This window comes from Hypomesus nipponensis, chromosome 5 (assembly GCF_054491055.1).
Source record: "Hypomesus nipponensis isolate SF chromosome 5, ASM5449105v1, whole genome shotgun sequence".
NCBI lineage: Eukaryota > Metazoa > Chordata > Actinopteri > Osmeriformes > Osmeridae > Hypomesus > Hypomesus nipponensis.
Genome location: NC_140365.1, coordinates 3,654,079 through 3,671,433, shown reverse-complemented (window position 1 = coordinate 3,671,433; position 17,355 = coordinate 3,654,079). Strand labels below are relative to the sequence as shown.

Here is a 17,355-nt window from a genome sequence, read left to right as displayed (position 1 = left end):
TACAGTCTTTCTAAATGGGTATCAACACAGTATATTTGATCGACATTTTGCTAACTGGATAGTGCACATTTTCACCACGGAACGGCAGCAAATCGCATTGGAAGGCAGGACTGAGGATATGTAATAAGGATATTACATGAGAGCAGCAAGGCTCAAGTCTTAAGATGAGGACGTGGGTACAGAAGAAGCTAAAAAGAAGTTAAGAACTCAGATAAAGATCTTCATGAGACAGTTTGGTTGTGCATTAATTGTGCAGTTAAGTGACGCGCAACAGGTAGGCTAACAATGTATTACTGTAAATAATCTCAGCCTGCCACGGTTATGTGGCGTACATTCTGTTCAAGACAAAAACGGAATGTTTCACCATAAAAGTGTTTTGCACAGACCTTTCTCCGCAAATATTAGATACTCTCACATTTCTCACGTGTAAAATACAGTAAAAAATGATATAAACCGGATTAGAACATTTGGAAAGGACTTGGCAAACTAGAACCTGTAAGAAAGAATAGGCTACATTATAGGTTGAGGTTATGGTTGAGTTCAAAGATCATATTACCGATCTGAAGTATGAAGTTCAAGTTCAGCATCATCATCTGCATCAAATTATGAAGTTAAGTAGCGAGGTGAAGTTAGTTTACTAATAACTTTTTCAAAATGTACTGAAAAATCACTAACATACAGCAGATTATTTTACTAATGTGTGGCCTACTTTATATCAAAACAATTTTACCTGTCCTCAAAATCAAACTTTCGCTAAACAAAGTGATCAAAATGGTATACACTATCAAGGAGTCAGTAAACCAAAAAATAGAAAACACATTGTTCAAAACATATAGTTCTCAGGGAGAAGTACATTTTTCTTTATCTCAAAACAAATGTCATATTTATCCATCATTGTCTTTTGATGAACGAAAACATGTTCTATCAAAACAGATCAAAATTGATCAGAAATTACTACTCTGCTTTGCTCTTTGCAATTTTTTTTGTTCTTTTTCCTCCTTTGTTGATATGAACTTTGCAAGTCTATTGAGCAGTCAGTACTGTTTCTGGAACAAATGGAAAGCAAAATGTTCAGGGCCATACAATTTGTTCACTGTACAGTATACAACCTACAATGCACTGTACTACAGTATACAATACTGAAAGAGACGACAATCAAAGGAGTAAACATGTGATCAATGTGCTTCTTCTTGTCTTTGGCTGGGTCAGGCCAGAGCACTTCGTCAACATCACAATCAATATTTTCTCACCTTCAACAAGCTGTTTGCTCTCTGAACTGGCTTATATTTGTTGTGTCCCATCATTTGAAACAAGTGAAATCAATTTTGTGTGGTTGTGTTTAATCAATGACATGTTTTCTCTATTTGTATTTGATTGTTGCCACTTGTGTTTACCAGTATGGATGACATGTGTATTAGAGTGCAGAATATGTTTTGAGAATGAGAATGTGTTTAGAGTTTTGCTGAAAAGTCCAAGTGAGATCTGCAAATTGTGTTTTACCATGTGAAATGGTTAAGGTATTGACAACAGACAAGCACAATTAGCTAAATGAATTCAGGCAACTGAGCACTTTGTTCAGCCAATGGGTTTAAGTGTTTTAGCAATCGAGAAAAACTGTAATAAACAAAACATTTCACGTTTCAGTGTGTTGTGCATAGACAGGAAGAGTCATGCCTTTGGTGGAATTTGCTGCAGGATGCGTTTCAGGTCATGTCAACAATCCTCTCATGTCAAATCGAAAAATCTAGATTTCATCAAAACTTTACATTACATTTGTATTTGTATGGCATACTTGGCGGTCTAGATTGATAGAATTTTCTTGTGTTCTCTTATGAAGGTGGTGTTGGATTGGCTGTTGGCCATCCAATAGACACAATGAAGGTCAGAATATACGTCGGCGTGAACGTCATCTTTATGTTTTTATTCCTGTTTTTTAGGGACCATTGCTAACCTCCATGTCCTATACCTGTATAGGTGCGTCTGCAGACCCAGAGTAAATATAAAGGGATTCTTGATTGCATAACAAGGACCTACTCTCGTGAAGGGGTAGGCTTTGCATACTCTAACCCTAAATGAAGCTTGAAGTTTGTGTATGCAAGTTTAGTGAGTAACATCAGTAGTACATTTAGAAATGACTTTCTTTCTCTTTATCATCTTTTTATATATAAAATAAAACTTTAGTAATCCACAGGTGGGAAAATGTTTGAAATGTATCTTAGATTTTGTAGAATAAACTGTACCGAATTCAAGATCTTCACATACAGCACACATATCGAAAGGCTAGAAGTGCAATTTTGTTTTCTCTTCATTCATCTATCTGTGTTTTCTCTTTTTCGCCTATGTTTTGTTTTCTCCTGGTCGAATCAGATCCATGGGTTCTTCAAAGGCATGGCCTTTCCGGTCCTGACCACTGGCATCACCAACTCTGTGGTGTTTGGCTCCTATAGCAACGCTTTAGACTACCTCACTCACTCCCAGCGCGACGAGAGGAGCAAAGGCAACAACGCCTCTGCAACAGCTGTGTTCGCGGCCGGGTGCTTCTCTGGTGCGACACAGGTACACTGCTGGGCTGCGGCTGTAGCGTGGATAAAAAGTGAGGAGAGTTTGAATCAGCTTCTACTGAAGTGACACAACGTGAGTGTAAAGATGTAATGGCTCTCAAACGATGGTGGTCGAGTCCCCGCGGGGGGGCGTGGAGCGAGGGTGGGGACGGCAAGGGGTGGAGGTGGGAGGGGTTAAGAACAGAAGTACATTCCTTTCTAAAGAGGTTTGTATTTAAAGAAGAAAAAAAAAAGAAAATGTGAAAGCATGAATGTGAAAAATAGCTCGTTTGCAGGTGTTTCACTACAGGCTTTTGCTTCCAGGTGTTGGTCACGGCGCCCGTTGACCTGGTGAAGGTGCGCCTGCAGACGCAGACCCAGGAGGGGGGCCGATACAGGGGCCCCGTCCACTGTGCTGCGGTGATCCTGAGAGCGGACGGGCTGAGGGGCCTCTTCCGGGGAGGGTTTGCCCTGGCCTTGAGGGACGTGCCCTGCTACGGACTGTACTTCCTGCCTTACGAGATGACTTGCAGGGCTCTGACTGAGAGCGGAAAGCAACCAGGTGAGTGGAGTCGCTCGTGTTTTCGGTTTGTGAGTCGCAGCTCGCTCTCCTGCTCAGAGGTCATGTTGGTGTGGATGAGTATGCGTATGTTGTTACCTGTGCTTGCCTGATCCTTCAGGCACAGGCCTACCGACGAGCAACACGATGACACCTGTCACACTGTACAATGTCTGACATGTCGGTCGGTCACCCTCAGGTACGTTCGCAGTGTTGATGGCGGGCGGGATGGCGGGCGTGGTCACGTGGGCCTGCGCCACCCCCATGGACGTGGTGAAAGCCCGTCTGCAGATGTCGGGTGCTGGGGGCCGGGAGTACGACGGGGTCCTTCACTGCATGCGTGTGAGCCTGAGAGAGGAGGGACCCAGGGTGTTCTTCAAAGGCCTGCTGCTCAACAGCCTGAGAGCCTTCCCTGTCAACGCTGTCACCTTCCTCAGCTACGAGAGCCTCATGAGGTCCTTCACCTCTCTCCCTGCCAGCTGACTGACACACACTGACCCCCGCAAGGACAGTAGGGTTTCCTGCAGCACTTTTCATTTAAGGCGGCAGCCTAAGCAACACGAGCCTGCCGCCTTAACTAAGCTGTCCAGTATATTTTTTTTAATGGTGATATCCGACCGTTGTCCTATTTTCTCCCTTCCATTCCAAACAGTGACCAATGCCAGTCTTTCTTCTCCGCAGAACGCATTAGTCTATTGCACAAACTAGCCCCTCCCCCGGTTTGACGGCAAACCCCACCCTACCACCTTAACTAACACATTTTCTGCGGGAAATCCTGGACAGACAACGAAGAACACAGCAGCTACGGTCTCGGCCTTAAGTCTCTTTAGAGCCCTGGTTTTGGCAATGCGTTTTATGAATGTGTTCCATTTTTACTTTAGCAGATGCTAAAACTGACATAAGATTACATTTTTTTGGGCACATTATTGTTCCATAGGATTCAGCGGTGTGCCCTGATGAAATGATACTGTGACCAGACTGAAGTGAATATTTCTTTAAGTATCATGGATATGGTCCACTAGACGGCACGTACCATCCCCCCAGGGTGGAGACAGCATGTGGTTTCCTTCAGAGAGGAGGCTGCTAGTTTAACCTGTATGTACTGTATGTATGTAGTATTCATATCATATACAAGCCTTCACATGACTTAATAATAAACATACAAAACAGTGAACTATATGGGATTGTAGTTTCTTTCATTTTATTTATTACAACTCATATTAGACACTTTTAAACCCCCCCCCCCCCCCCCCTTACAATTTGGTTAGTGAACCTAATACATTATCATTTTCAAGTCAAGAGGCAACCCGTGCTAATGTCATGAGTGCATGCATACAACCTTGGAAATACGCTCTCCCCTCGAGATTACATCATTGCTTGCGATTCCAGAGTATCTAACACCTCCCCCCTCCCCCCATGTGCCTTTGGTATTTCCCCCTTACACACCTGACAGGAGGGAGGGAGGGAGGGTAAACACTGTGGACACTCGGAGCATCTGTCCTCAACATGCCAGCCCCACAGACAGGAAGGAGGGGGGGTGGCACACAGGTGCATTGTTATGCACACTTCTTTAATTGTGTAAACATTAAAAAAATATATACTAATGCACATCTTTGTCATCATAATCAAACATTTGTGTTATTCCAAAATTCATTTAGGCAAGTATTCAAAAATCAATACTCTTTGATCAGGGCTTGATATTAACTATTGTTTGCCACCGGAATGTTCCTCTGTGGGATGAGAGCATAAATAGTTAAAAACTATACAACGATTTGATCAAATACCTTGTTTCCTGGTTAAGCGATATGCTTATGAAACATTTTACTGTGACCCAGATCAGAATTTGGTTTCTGTTTGGCCCAGAGTGGGCTAGCGACACAGACAATATAGCTGGCCAGCTGGCTTAGGGGAATGTCAAACCCTTATTGAGGGAGATTGCAGCTTCATGTATCTGTTCAAGCATAATTTGTTACCATCTAAAAACCATTATTTTTCCTCACTTGCCCTCCAACATACTTCCAGTAGTATAAATCAATTAGGTTTCCACTTTCCACTGTTAGATTCAAGTGATATTTCGATCCCAGTCCTACTAGTATTCCTATCTCATCTCTAGTGTTTGTGCATTTTTCTACAATTAGTTCTGTTTGTGTTTTGTTTGTGGTTTGTGGGTCGTGTGCGTTTTTCTGAAATGTATTCTGTTTGTGTGTGTTGTTTGTAGTGTGTGTGTGTGCGGTTCAGAGAGAACAGCATTACTCAAGAGGACTGGAAAGATGTTTTCTGTGTTATTGCAGCTGCACCTTCCAGCTGAGGCCAGCGTTCACGCCTGGCTTTCTGAGGGTCAACACAGCAGAGCCCTCGTCAAACTCAAACTCCAGAGAAGACTCGCTCCCATCTGTGGGGGAAAATAAACAGTCACTGTGGGATCACCTCACCACATAAGGGTAACACAATCTTCCCCAGTCTGAAAGACAGACAAAAACAACTGCTGACAAAACCAAAACACAGATGCTTCTGGTACTGAGGTGACACTTCATGAAATCTTATTTGTACTTCCGTTTTAACAAGTCACAGAATGCTTCATGGACACCCTCAGACCAGCACATAACCAAACTACCCCCCCAAGGAAGACAGAGGAGCCCTTCAGTGAGGTCTCCCCATCTCCAGAGACGGTAGGTGTCCCAGAGTTTTCCCATGACTGACCTTGTGTGGTGAGGGTGACGGCGCTGGGTCTCTGGGCTCCCAGGATGATCACCTTCTCTACCCACGAGGCGGTGGAGAAGACGGAGTCAGGGGACAGGGGGCTGCAGGGAGACAAAACCAGAGGTCATCCTACCGTCAGCACAACCATAGGTCAGAGGTCATCCTACCGTCAGCACAACCCGAGGAGAGCACAGAAGGGGGTATATACACAGTGCAGAAGGCCTGAGGCACGGGATGTAATAGGGCCTACCTGGAGGTGATGGTGTTGGCAGCAAAGCTCAGGCGCATGTGGACAAACTGGCGCTCAGTCTGGTATTTGAAGGAGTGGCCATCGTCTATGTAGAGCTCTCCATCAGCCCTGCCCTACAGCAGAGAGGAGAACCAGGGGTTGGAGAAGAATACATGAGACACATAGAGCCCTTCCCACAAATCCTCACCCCGCTACAAGCCCACCAGACCCTCCCCACACTGGATTGATTTATGTATTATTTAGTTACATTTACATTTAGTCATTTAGCAGACTTATCCGGAGCGACTTACAGTAAGTACAGGGGCATTCTCCCTGAGGCAAGTAAGGTGAAGTGCCTTGCCCAAGGACACAATGTCATTTTGCACGGCTGGGAATCAAACTGACAACCTTCAGATTACTAGCCCGATTTCCTAACCGCTCAGCCACCTGACTCCCCTGTCTAGTTGTCTTTGTTGCTTATTTGTTTGACATGAGCTTACTCATTTGGTTGCATTTAATTATGTAGCGCCGTCGGCCCGTGAGGCATTTCCCTACACTGCATGTCTGTAATGTTCTGCTTACGGTGAAATGCCTCAATCTTGAGTAGAGAATAGTACAGTATGTTACCAGTGTTCACACCCACAGCGTGTCTTGTGATAGTAGTTAGATAACACAGGTTGTTTACTTGTGTGTCGAGGGCCACATAGAGAGTGTAGGGGTCGCTCTCCATGCAGGGTGAAGACCTGCGGACACGGTTCTTCCTGCAGATGATGGAGCCTCCTCGCTGGAACGCTGGGATCTGAGGAGGAGAGGGCACATCGGGACAGGAGCCAGGGGGGCGGAGCCAGGGGGGCGGAGCCAGGGGGGTGTTGTGAGAAGAGGACGTGTTGTCATAGTTGCACTGTGGCTAGTAAATACAGACTGTTCCCCCCGACTTCCTTGACCAACAAAGCACTGTCAGAACCATGTGGGATACTGGGATAACCATCCTTCTGATTTTTGAATTCCTGCTGTACTTTACATGCACTTTTGTACAGCGCTCTGGATGAAAGCTAGATGAACCCAAGGTGAGTCTACAGGCACACCAGTCATGAGAAGATAGTACACCACTTTGGATCAAAGCTCAAACATTGACACTTTAGCCCAGAGGTCTTCAACCCTGGTCCTGAGGGACCCCACGGTCCTGCACGACAAATGAATGGTCGTTAACAGGCATCTGCATAACTAAATAACGACCCATTCATTTGAATGAGGTGTGTTGGAGCAGGGAAACATCTCAAACGTGCCGGACAGGGTGCCCCGAGGACCAGGGTTGAAGACCTCTGCTTTAGTGAATCAAGGTACAGTGTTCAGGCCCTTAACAGTGACCGGCAGAGGTTTCCTCTCCAGGGGCCGGTGGGGAAGGGGGGAGGGGGGAGTGGGGGGACAGACTCACTGAGCTCATGCTGACGGGGATGTCCAGACTCCGAGCTCCATGGTGGCTCTGGAGCGTGTGCACGTCGTACCAAACCTGCCCGGCAAAAAAGATACACAAACAGATCCATGTTAGCAGAAACTCCAGACGTATTCCGTATCTGTATTATTTACATCAGAGGTCTTTAACCCTAGTCCTCAGAGACCCCCTGTCCTGCATGTTTTCGATGTTTCCCTGCTCCATCACACCTGATTCAAATGAATGGGTCGTTATCTAGTTATGCAAAAGCCTGTTAACAACCATTCATTTGAATCAGGTGTGTTGGAGCAGGGAAACATCTCAAACGTGCAGGACAGGGTGTCCCTGAGGACCAGGGTTGAAGACCTCTGATTTACATGCACTGTTTGCACGTTACTGTGGATAAAAGAGTCTGTTAAACAAATGAAATATATAAGGTGAGGTTGTGCTGGTGGACACTTGCCTCTCCTTCTCCAGGAAGGTAGACGGTCACCCCCGACGCCTTCTCATCCGTTACCGGGTGAACCAGGAGATCCCGACCTGAGACAGGGATTCATGAACATGAAGGATCACTGTGACACGCCCCTCAGTTAAATAAACATTTATCCAAGACTCGTCATCACTGTGCTTCACCAGACAGCTTAGATACATTTACATTTATTCATTTCATTTTAGATCACACGGTCTACACTCAGGAAACCTTCTCCAGCTTCTCACCAATCAGATACTCGTCCTCGATAGAGAATGTAGCCGGTTCCTCAGGATACTCCACCCACAACGGTCTGAAGCACAGAGAGAGAGAGAGAGAGAGAGAGAGAGAGAGAGAGAGAGAGAGAGAGAGAGAGAAGGAGACAGAGAGAGAGAGCGACCACGAGATAGACAGAGAAAAGTAGAGAGAGCAGAGATCAGAGACAGAGTGAAAGTGTGAGAGAGGAAGGGGAACACAACCTATGATGAACAAACGTTGTTAACCCACAGTATTCCCAGTGAGATGTGAGCTGTCCCGTAGGAGTTTGACCTCTGACCTCATGACGGGCTGCCCGCTGCGGTGAGCCTGGTAGAAGCAGAGGTACCAGTAGGGCAGCAGGGCGTATCGCTGGCGCACCGCATCCCGGATCAGAGCCGTGTTATGGGGGCCGAACAGCCAGGGCTCCCTCCTGGGGGTGTCCAGGTGGGCGTGGGCGCGGAAGAAGGGCTGGTAAGCCCCGGCCTGGTACCAGCGCACCAGCAGCTCCTCCCCGGGGGACTTGAAGAAGCCCCCGACGTCAGCTGGTGGGGGGCACCAGAGTTACCCAAAAGACAGTGGGGGAAGCGTGTCGCATCAAGAAAAAAGCTTTTTATTAAATGTGTTTTATAGTTTTTGTTTTTAAGTATTTATTGACTTCGATCTTTAGAAAAAATTTGATTAATAAACTTTTGTCTTTTTTTTTATTACTATATGCTATGTAGCACTCAGAGATGGTCTAAATATTGAGTGCATTATAAATATAATGTATTATTATTATATTATGAAGAGGTGCACAGGGTTGGAAAGTCTGACCTCCGCAGAAGGAGATGCCCACCAGCCCCAGGCTGAGACACATGGGGATGGACATCTTCAGATGGCCCCACTCCGCCGCGTTGTCTCCCGTCCACACCGCCCCTGCCAGGACAGGACCAGGCAGCACGCGGCGTTACTGAGGGAGCTCAACACACCTGCTGCACTACTGACCCTGCGATCCCTCCATCTGCAGTCACATGCTCTACCTCCAAGCCGTATACACAGCCCCAACATGGACACCACAGGCTCATGCACATTTCTCAAGACGTGAGAAAATGAGTTTCGAAGCATACAATTGTTGCTTTGTCGTTTCATGGTGTGTGTGTGTGGGGGGGGGGGGGGGGAGACCCAAATGTTGTCATGGTGTCAGGTGGAGGGGTGAGTCTCGTACCGTAGCGCTGAGAGCCAGCAAAGAAGGCCCTGGTCAGGACGAACGGCCTCTCCAGGCCCCCAGACCTCTGCACCTGCCCCTCCGCTGTGGCCATGTGCTGGGAGGACGCAGCAAACAGGAGAGGACACAACAACAAAGATGGATGGAAAATTAAACAAGTGATTAATTATTAATGAAGCAGGAGGGTTGAGGTAAAGTACCCGGAGCAATAAAGTACAGTAGAGTCATAAAATGTCTGCTCGAATGTATTTCGGATCGATGGACATTGTGCAATAAAGCAAGGAACATCTCCTCTTCTTCTCCCCCTCCCCAACCATTGCACCCTCCTCACCCCCTGCCCCTCACTTCCTCCTCAGCCCTTTACCCCTCAACTCCTTCCCCCCTCCTGTAAGCCCTGGGTCCTCCCCCCACTCCTGTGAGCCCTGGGTCCTCCCCCCACTCCTGTGAGCCCTGGGTCCTCCCCCCCCTCCTGTAAGCCCTGGGTCCTCCCCCCCCTCCTGTGAGCCCTGGGTCCTCCCCCCACTCCTGTGAGCCCTGGGTCCTCCCCCCCCCCTCACCACGTAGAGGCCGTAGAGGTTGTGTACGTCCCTGTGCTCCCAGGGGCCGTGCAGGGCGTCCTTGTGCATGGTGACCTCTGGCCCGTTGAACACGGACGGCTCGTTCATGTCGTTCCAGGTGAACAGGTTCTCCATGGAACCCTGAGACCACACACACACACACACAGATCTATGAATACATTGTTGTTACGGTTACTGTCCATGCAGCCCTGGACACAGACGCACGACGGGAGAGGCAGAAACACACAGGTCAGCGTATCATGGCTCATAAAGATAAATCAGTAGTGAGGGGTCAACCAATCTATCTATTCATCCTTGAAGATTCAGGAGAGTACAAAGTTTCCTGAGTTGTGCAACAGAGCACAGACAAGGGGCGGGGGGGAGGGGGCGACAGGCTGAGGGTTAAACCAAGAGAGAGAACGAGGAGGTGTGGCTACCCCCCCCCCCCCTGCTAGATGTGAGAGGATGGACTCACCTCATACTGGTCGTATCCAAACATGCTAGCCCACCAGCTCCTCATCTCAGGGTTGGTGAAATCGGGATACCCAGCGTTTCCTAGGAAACCCACGGAAAAGGATAGCATAAAGAAACAAATACATAACACAGTCACTTAGTCTCCAAGGAGAGGCAACTCACCACCACGATCACCACACCCCTAACTCTACGATGAACAAACAAGGTGTTTTATGATGTAGTGCAGAAGACCAGCACGATTACAGTGTTGTAAAAAGTATAGTTCTGTCCTCAGAATACGTTGGAATAAATAGCTTACTGGGATATCAATAAGCCAATCAATCAGATATCAATAGCTCGCTTGACCTAAAAGCCACGCCTACCTGGCCAGCACCAGCCTTCGTAGTCTCCACCATCTTTGTTTTTGATGTAGAAGCCTTTGGAGCGAATCTCAGAGTGGATCTTGTATGCACTGTCCACTTTGATGTGAGGGTCCACTATAGTCACCATCTAGGGAAAGGGGGTAAAACAGTAAATTTACATCTGATGAACAGTATCATCATGGTACTGACCAATCCAGCACTAAAGTTCAGTATGATACTTTTCTAATATGTGGACTCACTGGTGTCTGAGCCTCCTCAGAAAATGATGTACCTTGTGATGTTATTGTATGTTTGTCTGCATGTTGTCTTTAAGTAACCTAGTAAGTGTCCATAAGAAAGCTTATGATACATTTCATTTATGTTTAGTCATTTAGCAGACGCTTTTATCCAGAGCGACTTACAGTAAGTACAGGGACATTCCCCCCGTGGCAAGTAGGGTGAAGTGCCTTGCCCAAGGACACAACGTCATTTTGCACAGCCGGGAATCGAACCAGCAACCTTCTGATTTCTAGCCCGACTCCCTAACCGCTCAGCCATCTGACTCTGTACCTAATGATGATGATGTTCCTAGCCTCTGTGATCCACCCTCAGGAACGCACCTTGCGTTTGTTGTCCTTGAGCGTCTGCAGCATGTCTTTGGGCCGGGGGAACTTGTTGTTGTCCCAGGTGAAGTAGCGCTTGCCGTCCGTGTGCTCAATGTCCAGCCAGATGAAGTCGTACGGGATGTCGTGCTCGTCGAAGCCTCGGTCCACCGCCAACACGTCCTCCTGGTCGTTGTAGTTCCAGCGGCACTGGTGGTAGGCCAGAGCAGAGAGAGGAGGGAACGACTGAGTTCCTAGAGGAGAGACACAGGCTGTTAGCTGGGAGAGGAACACTTGTGCTTCTGTGTGTGTGTGTGTGGTACACTTGTGCTTCTCTGTGTGTGTTCTTCAGTGTGTGGGGAACACCTGTGTTCCAGTGTGAGTGTGTGTCAGTGTGTGTGTGTGTCAGTGTGTGTGTGTACCTGTCAAGGTAGCGTACTGGGTGAACACGTCAGAGGGCCTGGGCCCCAGCATGATGAACACGTCTATGATCCCGCTCTCTGAGATCCACCGCACGTCCGTCTGGGCAGCCTCGCTGGCGCCCTGCTCCACGGCAAACCACAACAACACAAGCGGTTACAGCTCCAATCCCATTGTGATTAGCGATAATTGATTAGCGATAAGCTATTAGCGATAAGTGATTAGCGATAAGTGATTAGCAATAAGCGATTAGCGATTAACGATTAGCGATAAGCGATAAGTGATTAGCGATAAGTGATTAGCGATAAGTGATTAGCGATTAGCGTTCTGGGAGTGGCAGGACCCACCTGGTCGGCAGCGCTGGAGCGCACGTCCACCCAGGTCTCGGCAGCGTTGAGCCAGAAGAGGCCCATGGTCCTCTGGGCGCTGTGGGACAGCAGGACGGGCACGGCGCCATACAGAGCCATGGGGTTAGCCAGCTCGTACTGAAACACGTCCAGGTTGTACAGCCTGTATGGGTCCCCTCCGCTGGAGGACCGGGCAGGAAACAGGAAGTCAGCACCGGATGGATCACCAAAAACGATCTCTCAACAATACCTGGCAGATGTAATGCGTGCCACAAGATGTAGTGGGCTAGTGGAGGTCTGCCCTACAGGACATAGTTAAGCTAGTGGATGCTAGCAGTGACGGACTCTGGCGTGACGGATTCTCACTCGGTGTTTTGGAGCTTGAGAGTGTCCGCGTGTTCAGGGATTCCGTAGACGTGCTCCACTCCGGCCAGAGAAAAGTCTAGACTAATGGCGGACGGCCCTGTGGAACACGAGGTTGGAGAGTGAGACATCCATGTTCTGTGTTTGAGAAGATTTGAGGAACATTAGGCGGTTGTGAGGGGAGGTGAGGAGGAGGGGACAGGGAATGTGGGATGTACCGTTGGGCTTGCTGTCTGCGTGGGACTTAAAGGTCTCCTCCCACATGCCTGGCAGATCTTCCTCCTCCTCTGTGACCTGAAAATCAGGTGAGGTAGTTCAGGTGAGGTAGTTCAGGTTGGATGAAGACCAAACACACACGTACAGAGGTGTGTGTGTGTGTGTGTGTGAAAGAGAGAGAGGGAGGGAGAGACCTAGAACATCAACAGGATGAGCTGAAGTCTAGTTTAAGGTCTTAAGTCTTCATCACGTTCAATCCATCAATGGTCCCTAGCTCCAGCTAGCTCCAGTCTGTGTCAGACTTAGTCAGTTCATGGTGTGGGATGATAGCATGGGTGTTTCTGTGTATATAAACAAGGTCACAACAAACCTTTTCCTCGTTCAGTTTCTCTGTGTTCTCTGTGGTCTCCTCCTCTTCAGGATCTGCCTGAGTCTTGCTGCATATTTACCAAAACAAATACTGCGGTCACAATCAAGAGCAGACTGGCGTGACAGAATTCAAAAGCAGAAAAATGTTGTGGTGACTGGGAGTTAGGATTTTGAGATTCTGAACATGATCATTGAGGATTGTAGCAAACCTGGAATCAGACCCTATGGCTCTACATCACAAGGCAGGTTTACAAATCAACTTCCGAACAACTGATTGTGGGTTAACTAGGATTAGGTTTTAACTCAAGCATGCTTGAATAAATGTTGAACAGTACCAACACACCCCAACTCAGCCTTAGCCAGCCCCTACATACTCAGATATAATTTCTGGTCAAAGATTGTTAGATCAATACACACAGCAGTGATGAGTTTAGCCATTTGTGAGTATAAACTAAATTAGTTTTACAAAAAATTAAATAATAATAATTGGGGTGCTTAGTTCCTCTTTAAGGCTGAAGGGAACTGCTGAACATGGGTGAGTGAGATAAATTGTTGACAGAAATTTTGCAATTTGATAATTGACTTTGGATTTTTTTTCTTTCATGCAACATGTGTTGTCCCGTTAGGGGCCAACACACTGCTTAATTTCAATGTCAGAAAACGTTCATTTAAAATGATAGAAGAACAAAAGGGGGTATGAATAAAACCGAATCCCAACGGGCATGAGCGACTGTCGAGTGAACAAATATTTTCAGGACACATCCCCGTTATTTTTTATATATAACTCCAGAGCCTCACAGCCCGAAATCACACTGCTCAAAGCCAAAACATGTGGTACAGCTCATTGGTAGAGCATCTGACTGCAGATAAAATAGGTCATAGGTTCACATCCCCCTTTGAACAAGGAGTCTGCCAAATGACTAAATTATGAATGTTTTCAATTCATATTCCATCAGAGGCAGATGCTTGTGGAACAGTTAGGACCGTGAGCAAAAGAGACAGCACGAACAGGCAGACTGACAGCAGTTACCTAGAGAACACGCTCCTGATCCTATCCCACATGCTACCGACTGTGCTACTCATTTTGTGAGCAATGCTGGAGCACGCGGCGTGAATAGGAGGAGAGGAGGAGGAGGAGAGGAAGAACAGAGGGAGGAAACAGAAGGGGCAAACAGGTCAATAATGAGCGCATCGTTGTTAGGGACAGTTGTCATATCCAAGGTGAAAAGCCTTTGGAGGACTCAAACGTTCCTGAAATCGTACAGAATATTCAAACAATGCAACATCATCCTTCGAAATACATCCTTATGCCTCTTTAACAAGTAACAATAGAAAAGTACAGTTAAAAGTTTGCATGCATTAAGCTAATCGACAGCAACACTCTTTTGAGTCGATAACCAAACTCTACTTCTGTCCCCTCTATTCAACCTGCGAGCGTGCGGACGGAGGCGCGTGTGTCGAGGGTCACGGCCGTGGGAGACTCACGTGTCCTTCCGGTAGCGGAGGTGCTCGAAGGCGAGCAGGCCGCGGGCGTTGAGCGACAGCAGCACCTGTGGCCCCTCCATGATGTCCAGGCGGAAGGGCTGAGCGTTGACGATGACGCGGCGGTCCCCCCCGCCCAGGGACAGGACCACAGCCCCGCGATCCTGCGTCAGCACCGACAGGCTGCGGGGCGGAGAGGAGAGGGGGGAGCAGCAGGTTAGAGGGGAAAGAAGAGACTGACATTGGCCGGGTTTCCCAGATTTGTTGAGAAGCTCTTAACGCTAAGAGCCTCTTCAGAACATTCGAAAAGCGCTCTAGAACGCTCTTAAAACATTCTTAAGAAGCTCTTAGCGTTAAGAGCTTCTTAAGGAATCTGGGAAACCCAGATACCATGCCAACCTGGCAAACGTTGGGGGGAAAACAAACAGGCACGCTCACGGTTCGGTGGGAGGCTCTGCGATCAGGACGTCGGGCACCTCGAAGCGAGGCTTGATAGGTTTGAGCTCGTTGATCTTGACCCGGGTCATGTTCCCCTGGAGCCTGTACAGCTCCAGCAGCAGACGCACCTGCGGGTCACAGCGTTTACGTTTCGCTCTCACAGAGGTCACAGCATTTACGTTTCGCTCTCACAGAGGTCACAGCGTTTACGTTTCGCTCTCACAGAGGTCACAGCGTTTACGTTTCTCTGTCACAGAGGACGCTTTTCCTACAAAAGTGATGAGGTAGGAATGTGGAAAAGTTCAGCAGACAATCAAGGATGGGAACTGCGTAACACAAAATTGTTTGATGTTGCACTTAAGTGATTTTCCCTCAGTGTGTGGGAGGGGGGTAATGCAGTGGTTCACAAGGCTGTCAAACAGGAAGTACTCTGCTGTAGAAAGAGAATAAGATTGTAATGGTAGAGGGAGCCTGAAATATTTTTCTAGTTTCAAAGAGGAACCTGACTCAAAAGGTTTGAGAAGCACTGCACGAAGTTAACTCTTGTACTCGCTGTGAAATATTTTACTGTTGATTATTCTTCTACAGATACAGTCTTGCACTTTTTGTGGTTCATGTTGTTTTAATTTGTAACGTGTATAACTGCATGCTCTTATGAGTCTTCCCTTTGGCACTTGTTTAGTTTTTTCACAATGTATGCTTCATGTTTTGGCTGCTTGCAATGATTGGGACTACCTCGTTGTTATGATCAGTGACCTATGCTCTTTTGTAAAGCTCTCTCTTGGAAGTCACTTTGGATAAAAGCGTCTGCTAAATGCATAAATGTAAATGTAATAAGTAAATATGGAATCTGACACATCTGTGTGCTTCTCCTTTTCAAACTCAACACGGGGGAAACTTTTAAATGATATATATTCTCCTTCTAAAGTGTCTACAGAAACCCACAATAACCAGGGAAATGTTGAAGCTGCAGTTGGCTTGGTGTCTGACCTTGTTGTTGTCATTGATGAGCTGCAGCGTGAGACGAGAGTCACTGAGCTGCAGGGTCTCCAGCAGAGCTCTGTATGGGGACTGGCCCGGCTTAATGCCTCTCAGACGACTGAACGGAGCGAGGGAGGGGAAAGGGGGAGAGAGGGAGACAGAGAGAGAGACACAGACAGACAGAGACAGAGAGAGAGAGAGACAGAGAGAGAGAGAGAGAGACAGACAGACAGAGACAGACAGAGACAGACAGACAGACAGACAGACAGACAGACAGACAGACAGACAGACAGAGAGAGAGAGGGAGGGAGGGAGACAGAAGGAGAGAGGGTGGGATGGATGGACATGGAGAGAGAAAGGGATGGAGGTTGAGAGAAGTGGGGATGGATGGAGAGGGTGGGGGGTAGGATAGATGGAGAGGGTGGGGGGTAGGATAGATGGAGAGGGTGGGGGGTAGGATAGATGGAGAGGGTGGGGGGAAAAGAGAGATGGGGGGAGAAAGACCACTTCATGAAACTACAGTAAGGTAGTTTAATGGACACAAGAGCTAACTCAGTTTATACCTAATTAAACATAATTCCAACTAGATCCAATTTTTAGTCTTAACCTAAATTAAAAAACAGACATGACTTTTCCCTTTGTCTCACTGTATATAACACTAGGCCATTCTGAACAATAAAATTGACATGGCAAGCATACGTCGCAGGCATACAGTACACAATCACATTGACATTCACCTGCAGAAGGAACTTTGGTCACATGTCTTGAAGTTTCCTCGGTCCACGGCTTGGGTGAAGCTGAGGAACACTGCGATCAACAGAACGAGAGGCATGTCCATCCTGAAAGAGGTGCGAGGAAACAAATGGGCAAGACTTCAAGAGAGGAGACATTTTAGCAATAGGCTAAGGAAGGAATCAAGATTAACTCAACAGGGTAGCTTATTGAAACCCTGTCTTGATTGGTGATTTTAACATGCCGTGTAGCTTGCAATAGTTAGTGTTTTCAAGAAACGAGTGTGTGCATTGAGGAATGACACTGACACAGTGACAACCAGAGTAAAGGCATGATTAGCATAAGCAGCTAGCTTTCCAGCCCGCTAGCCAGCAATAACTTGTTCTCAAGGAGTTGTTTGTTACCTGCAAAACGCATATTAAGGCATACACATTTCGAGAAGGACACACAAACACTACAGATGTATAGTGCAATCCCTTCGCTAGCTGTATCGTAACGATAATTTGTTTTTAAATAGACTTTTGAATAAACTTGATAGACAACTACCTCTGTGTACAGCACGCCATCTTGGTTGCACTTGACTCGTACGCACGGTACAGAATGTAGTCACGTGGTCAAATCAGAGCGCTGTAGTTGAGTGGA

At 47.2% G+C, this 17,355-nt stretch overlaps 2 protein-coding genes across 7 annotated transcripts; one reads left to right on the top strand and one right to left on the bottom strand.

The window, feature by feature from the left end:
• The first annotated feature begins 100 nt into the window (after positions 1 to 100).
• Positions 101 to 4,278, top strand: slc25a45 (solute carrier family 25 member 45). Of its 4 annotated transcripts, XM_084698306.1 has the most exons (7): positions 128 to 274; positions 1,645 to 1,707; positions 1,838 to 1,881; positions 1,975 to 2,046; positions 2,368 to 2,556; positions 2,865 to 3,102; positions 3,299 to 4,278. In XM_084698306.1, the coding sequence occupies exons 2-7, from the start codon at positions 1,671 to 1,673 to the stop codon at positions 3,580 to 3,582; spliced, it is 864 nt and encodes a 287-aa protein (XP_084554432.1). In that variant the 5' UTR covers positions 128 to 274; positions 1,645 to 1,670; the 3' UTR covers positions 3,583 to 4,278. The 4 variants fall into 4 exon arrangements, with proteins under 4 accessions (XP_084554434.1, XP_084554435.1, XP_084554432.1 ...); XM_084698307.1 differs by lacking the exon at positions 128 to 274 and having other exon boundaries at positions 295 to 1,707; XM_084698308.1 differs by lacking the exons at positions 1,645 to 1,707; positions 1,838 to 1,881 and having other exon boundaries at positions 101 to 274.
• Positions 4,279 to 4,595: 317 nt separating this feature from the next.
• LOC146287846 (neutral alpha-glucosidase AB-like) lies at positions 4,596 to 17,351 on the bottom strand. Of its 3 annotated transcripts, none has more exons than XM_084698296.1 (25): positions 17,260 to 17,351; positions 16,719 to 16,820; positions 15,991 to 16,099; positions 15,001 to 15,128; positions 14,566 to 14,745; positions 14,111 to 14,176; positions 13,082 to 13,148; positions 12,714 to 12,789; positions 12,499 to 12,595; positions 12,133 to 12,313; positions 11,788 to 11,908; positions 11,384 to 11,619; positions 10,785 to 10,911; positions 10,424 to 10,503; positions 9,949 to 10,089; positions 9,392 to 9,488; positions 9,001 to 9,102; positions 8,486 to 8,729; positions 8,178 to 8,242; positions 7,924 to 8,000; positions 7,464 to 7,538; positions 6,714 to 6,827; positions 6,050 to 6,162; positions 5,800 to 5,900; positions 4,596 to 5,491 (listed from the first exon to the last, which is right to left on the bottom strand). In XM_084698296.1, exons 1-25 carry the CDS (start codon positions 17,277 to 17,279, stop codon positions 5,382 to 5,384), a joined length of 2,829 nt encoding a protein of 942 aa, XP_084554422.1. In that variant the 5' UTR covers positions 17,280 to 17,351; the 3' UTR covers positions 4,596 to 5,381. The 3 variants fall into 3 exon arrangements, with proteins under 3 accessions (XP_084554422.1, XP_084554423.1, XP_084554424.1); XM_084698297.1 differs by lacking the exon at positions 17,260 to 17,351 and adding an exon at positions 17,118 to 17,136; XM_084698298.1 differs by lacking the exon at positions 14,111 to 14,176.
• Positions 17,352 to 17,355: the final 4 nt, after the last annotated feature.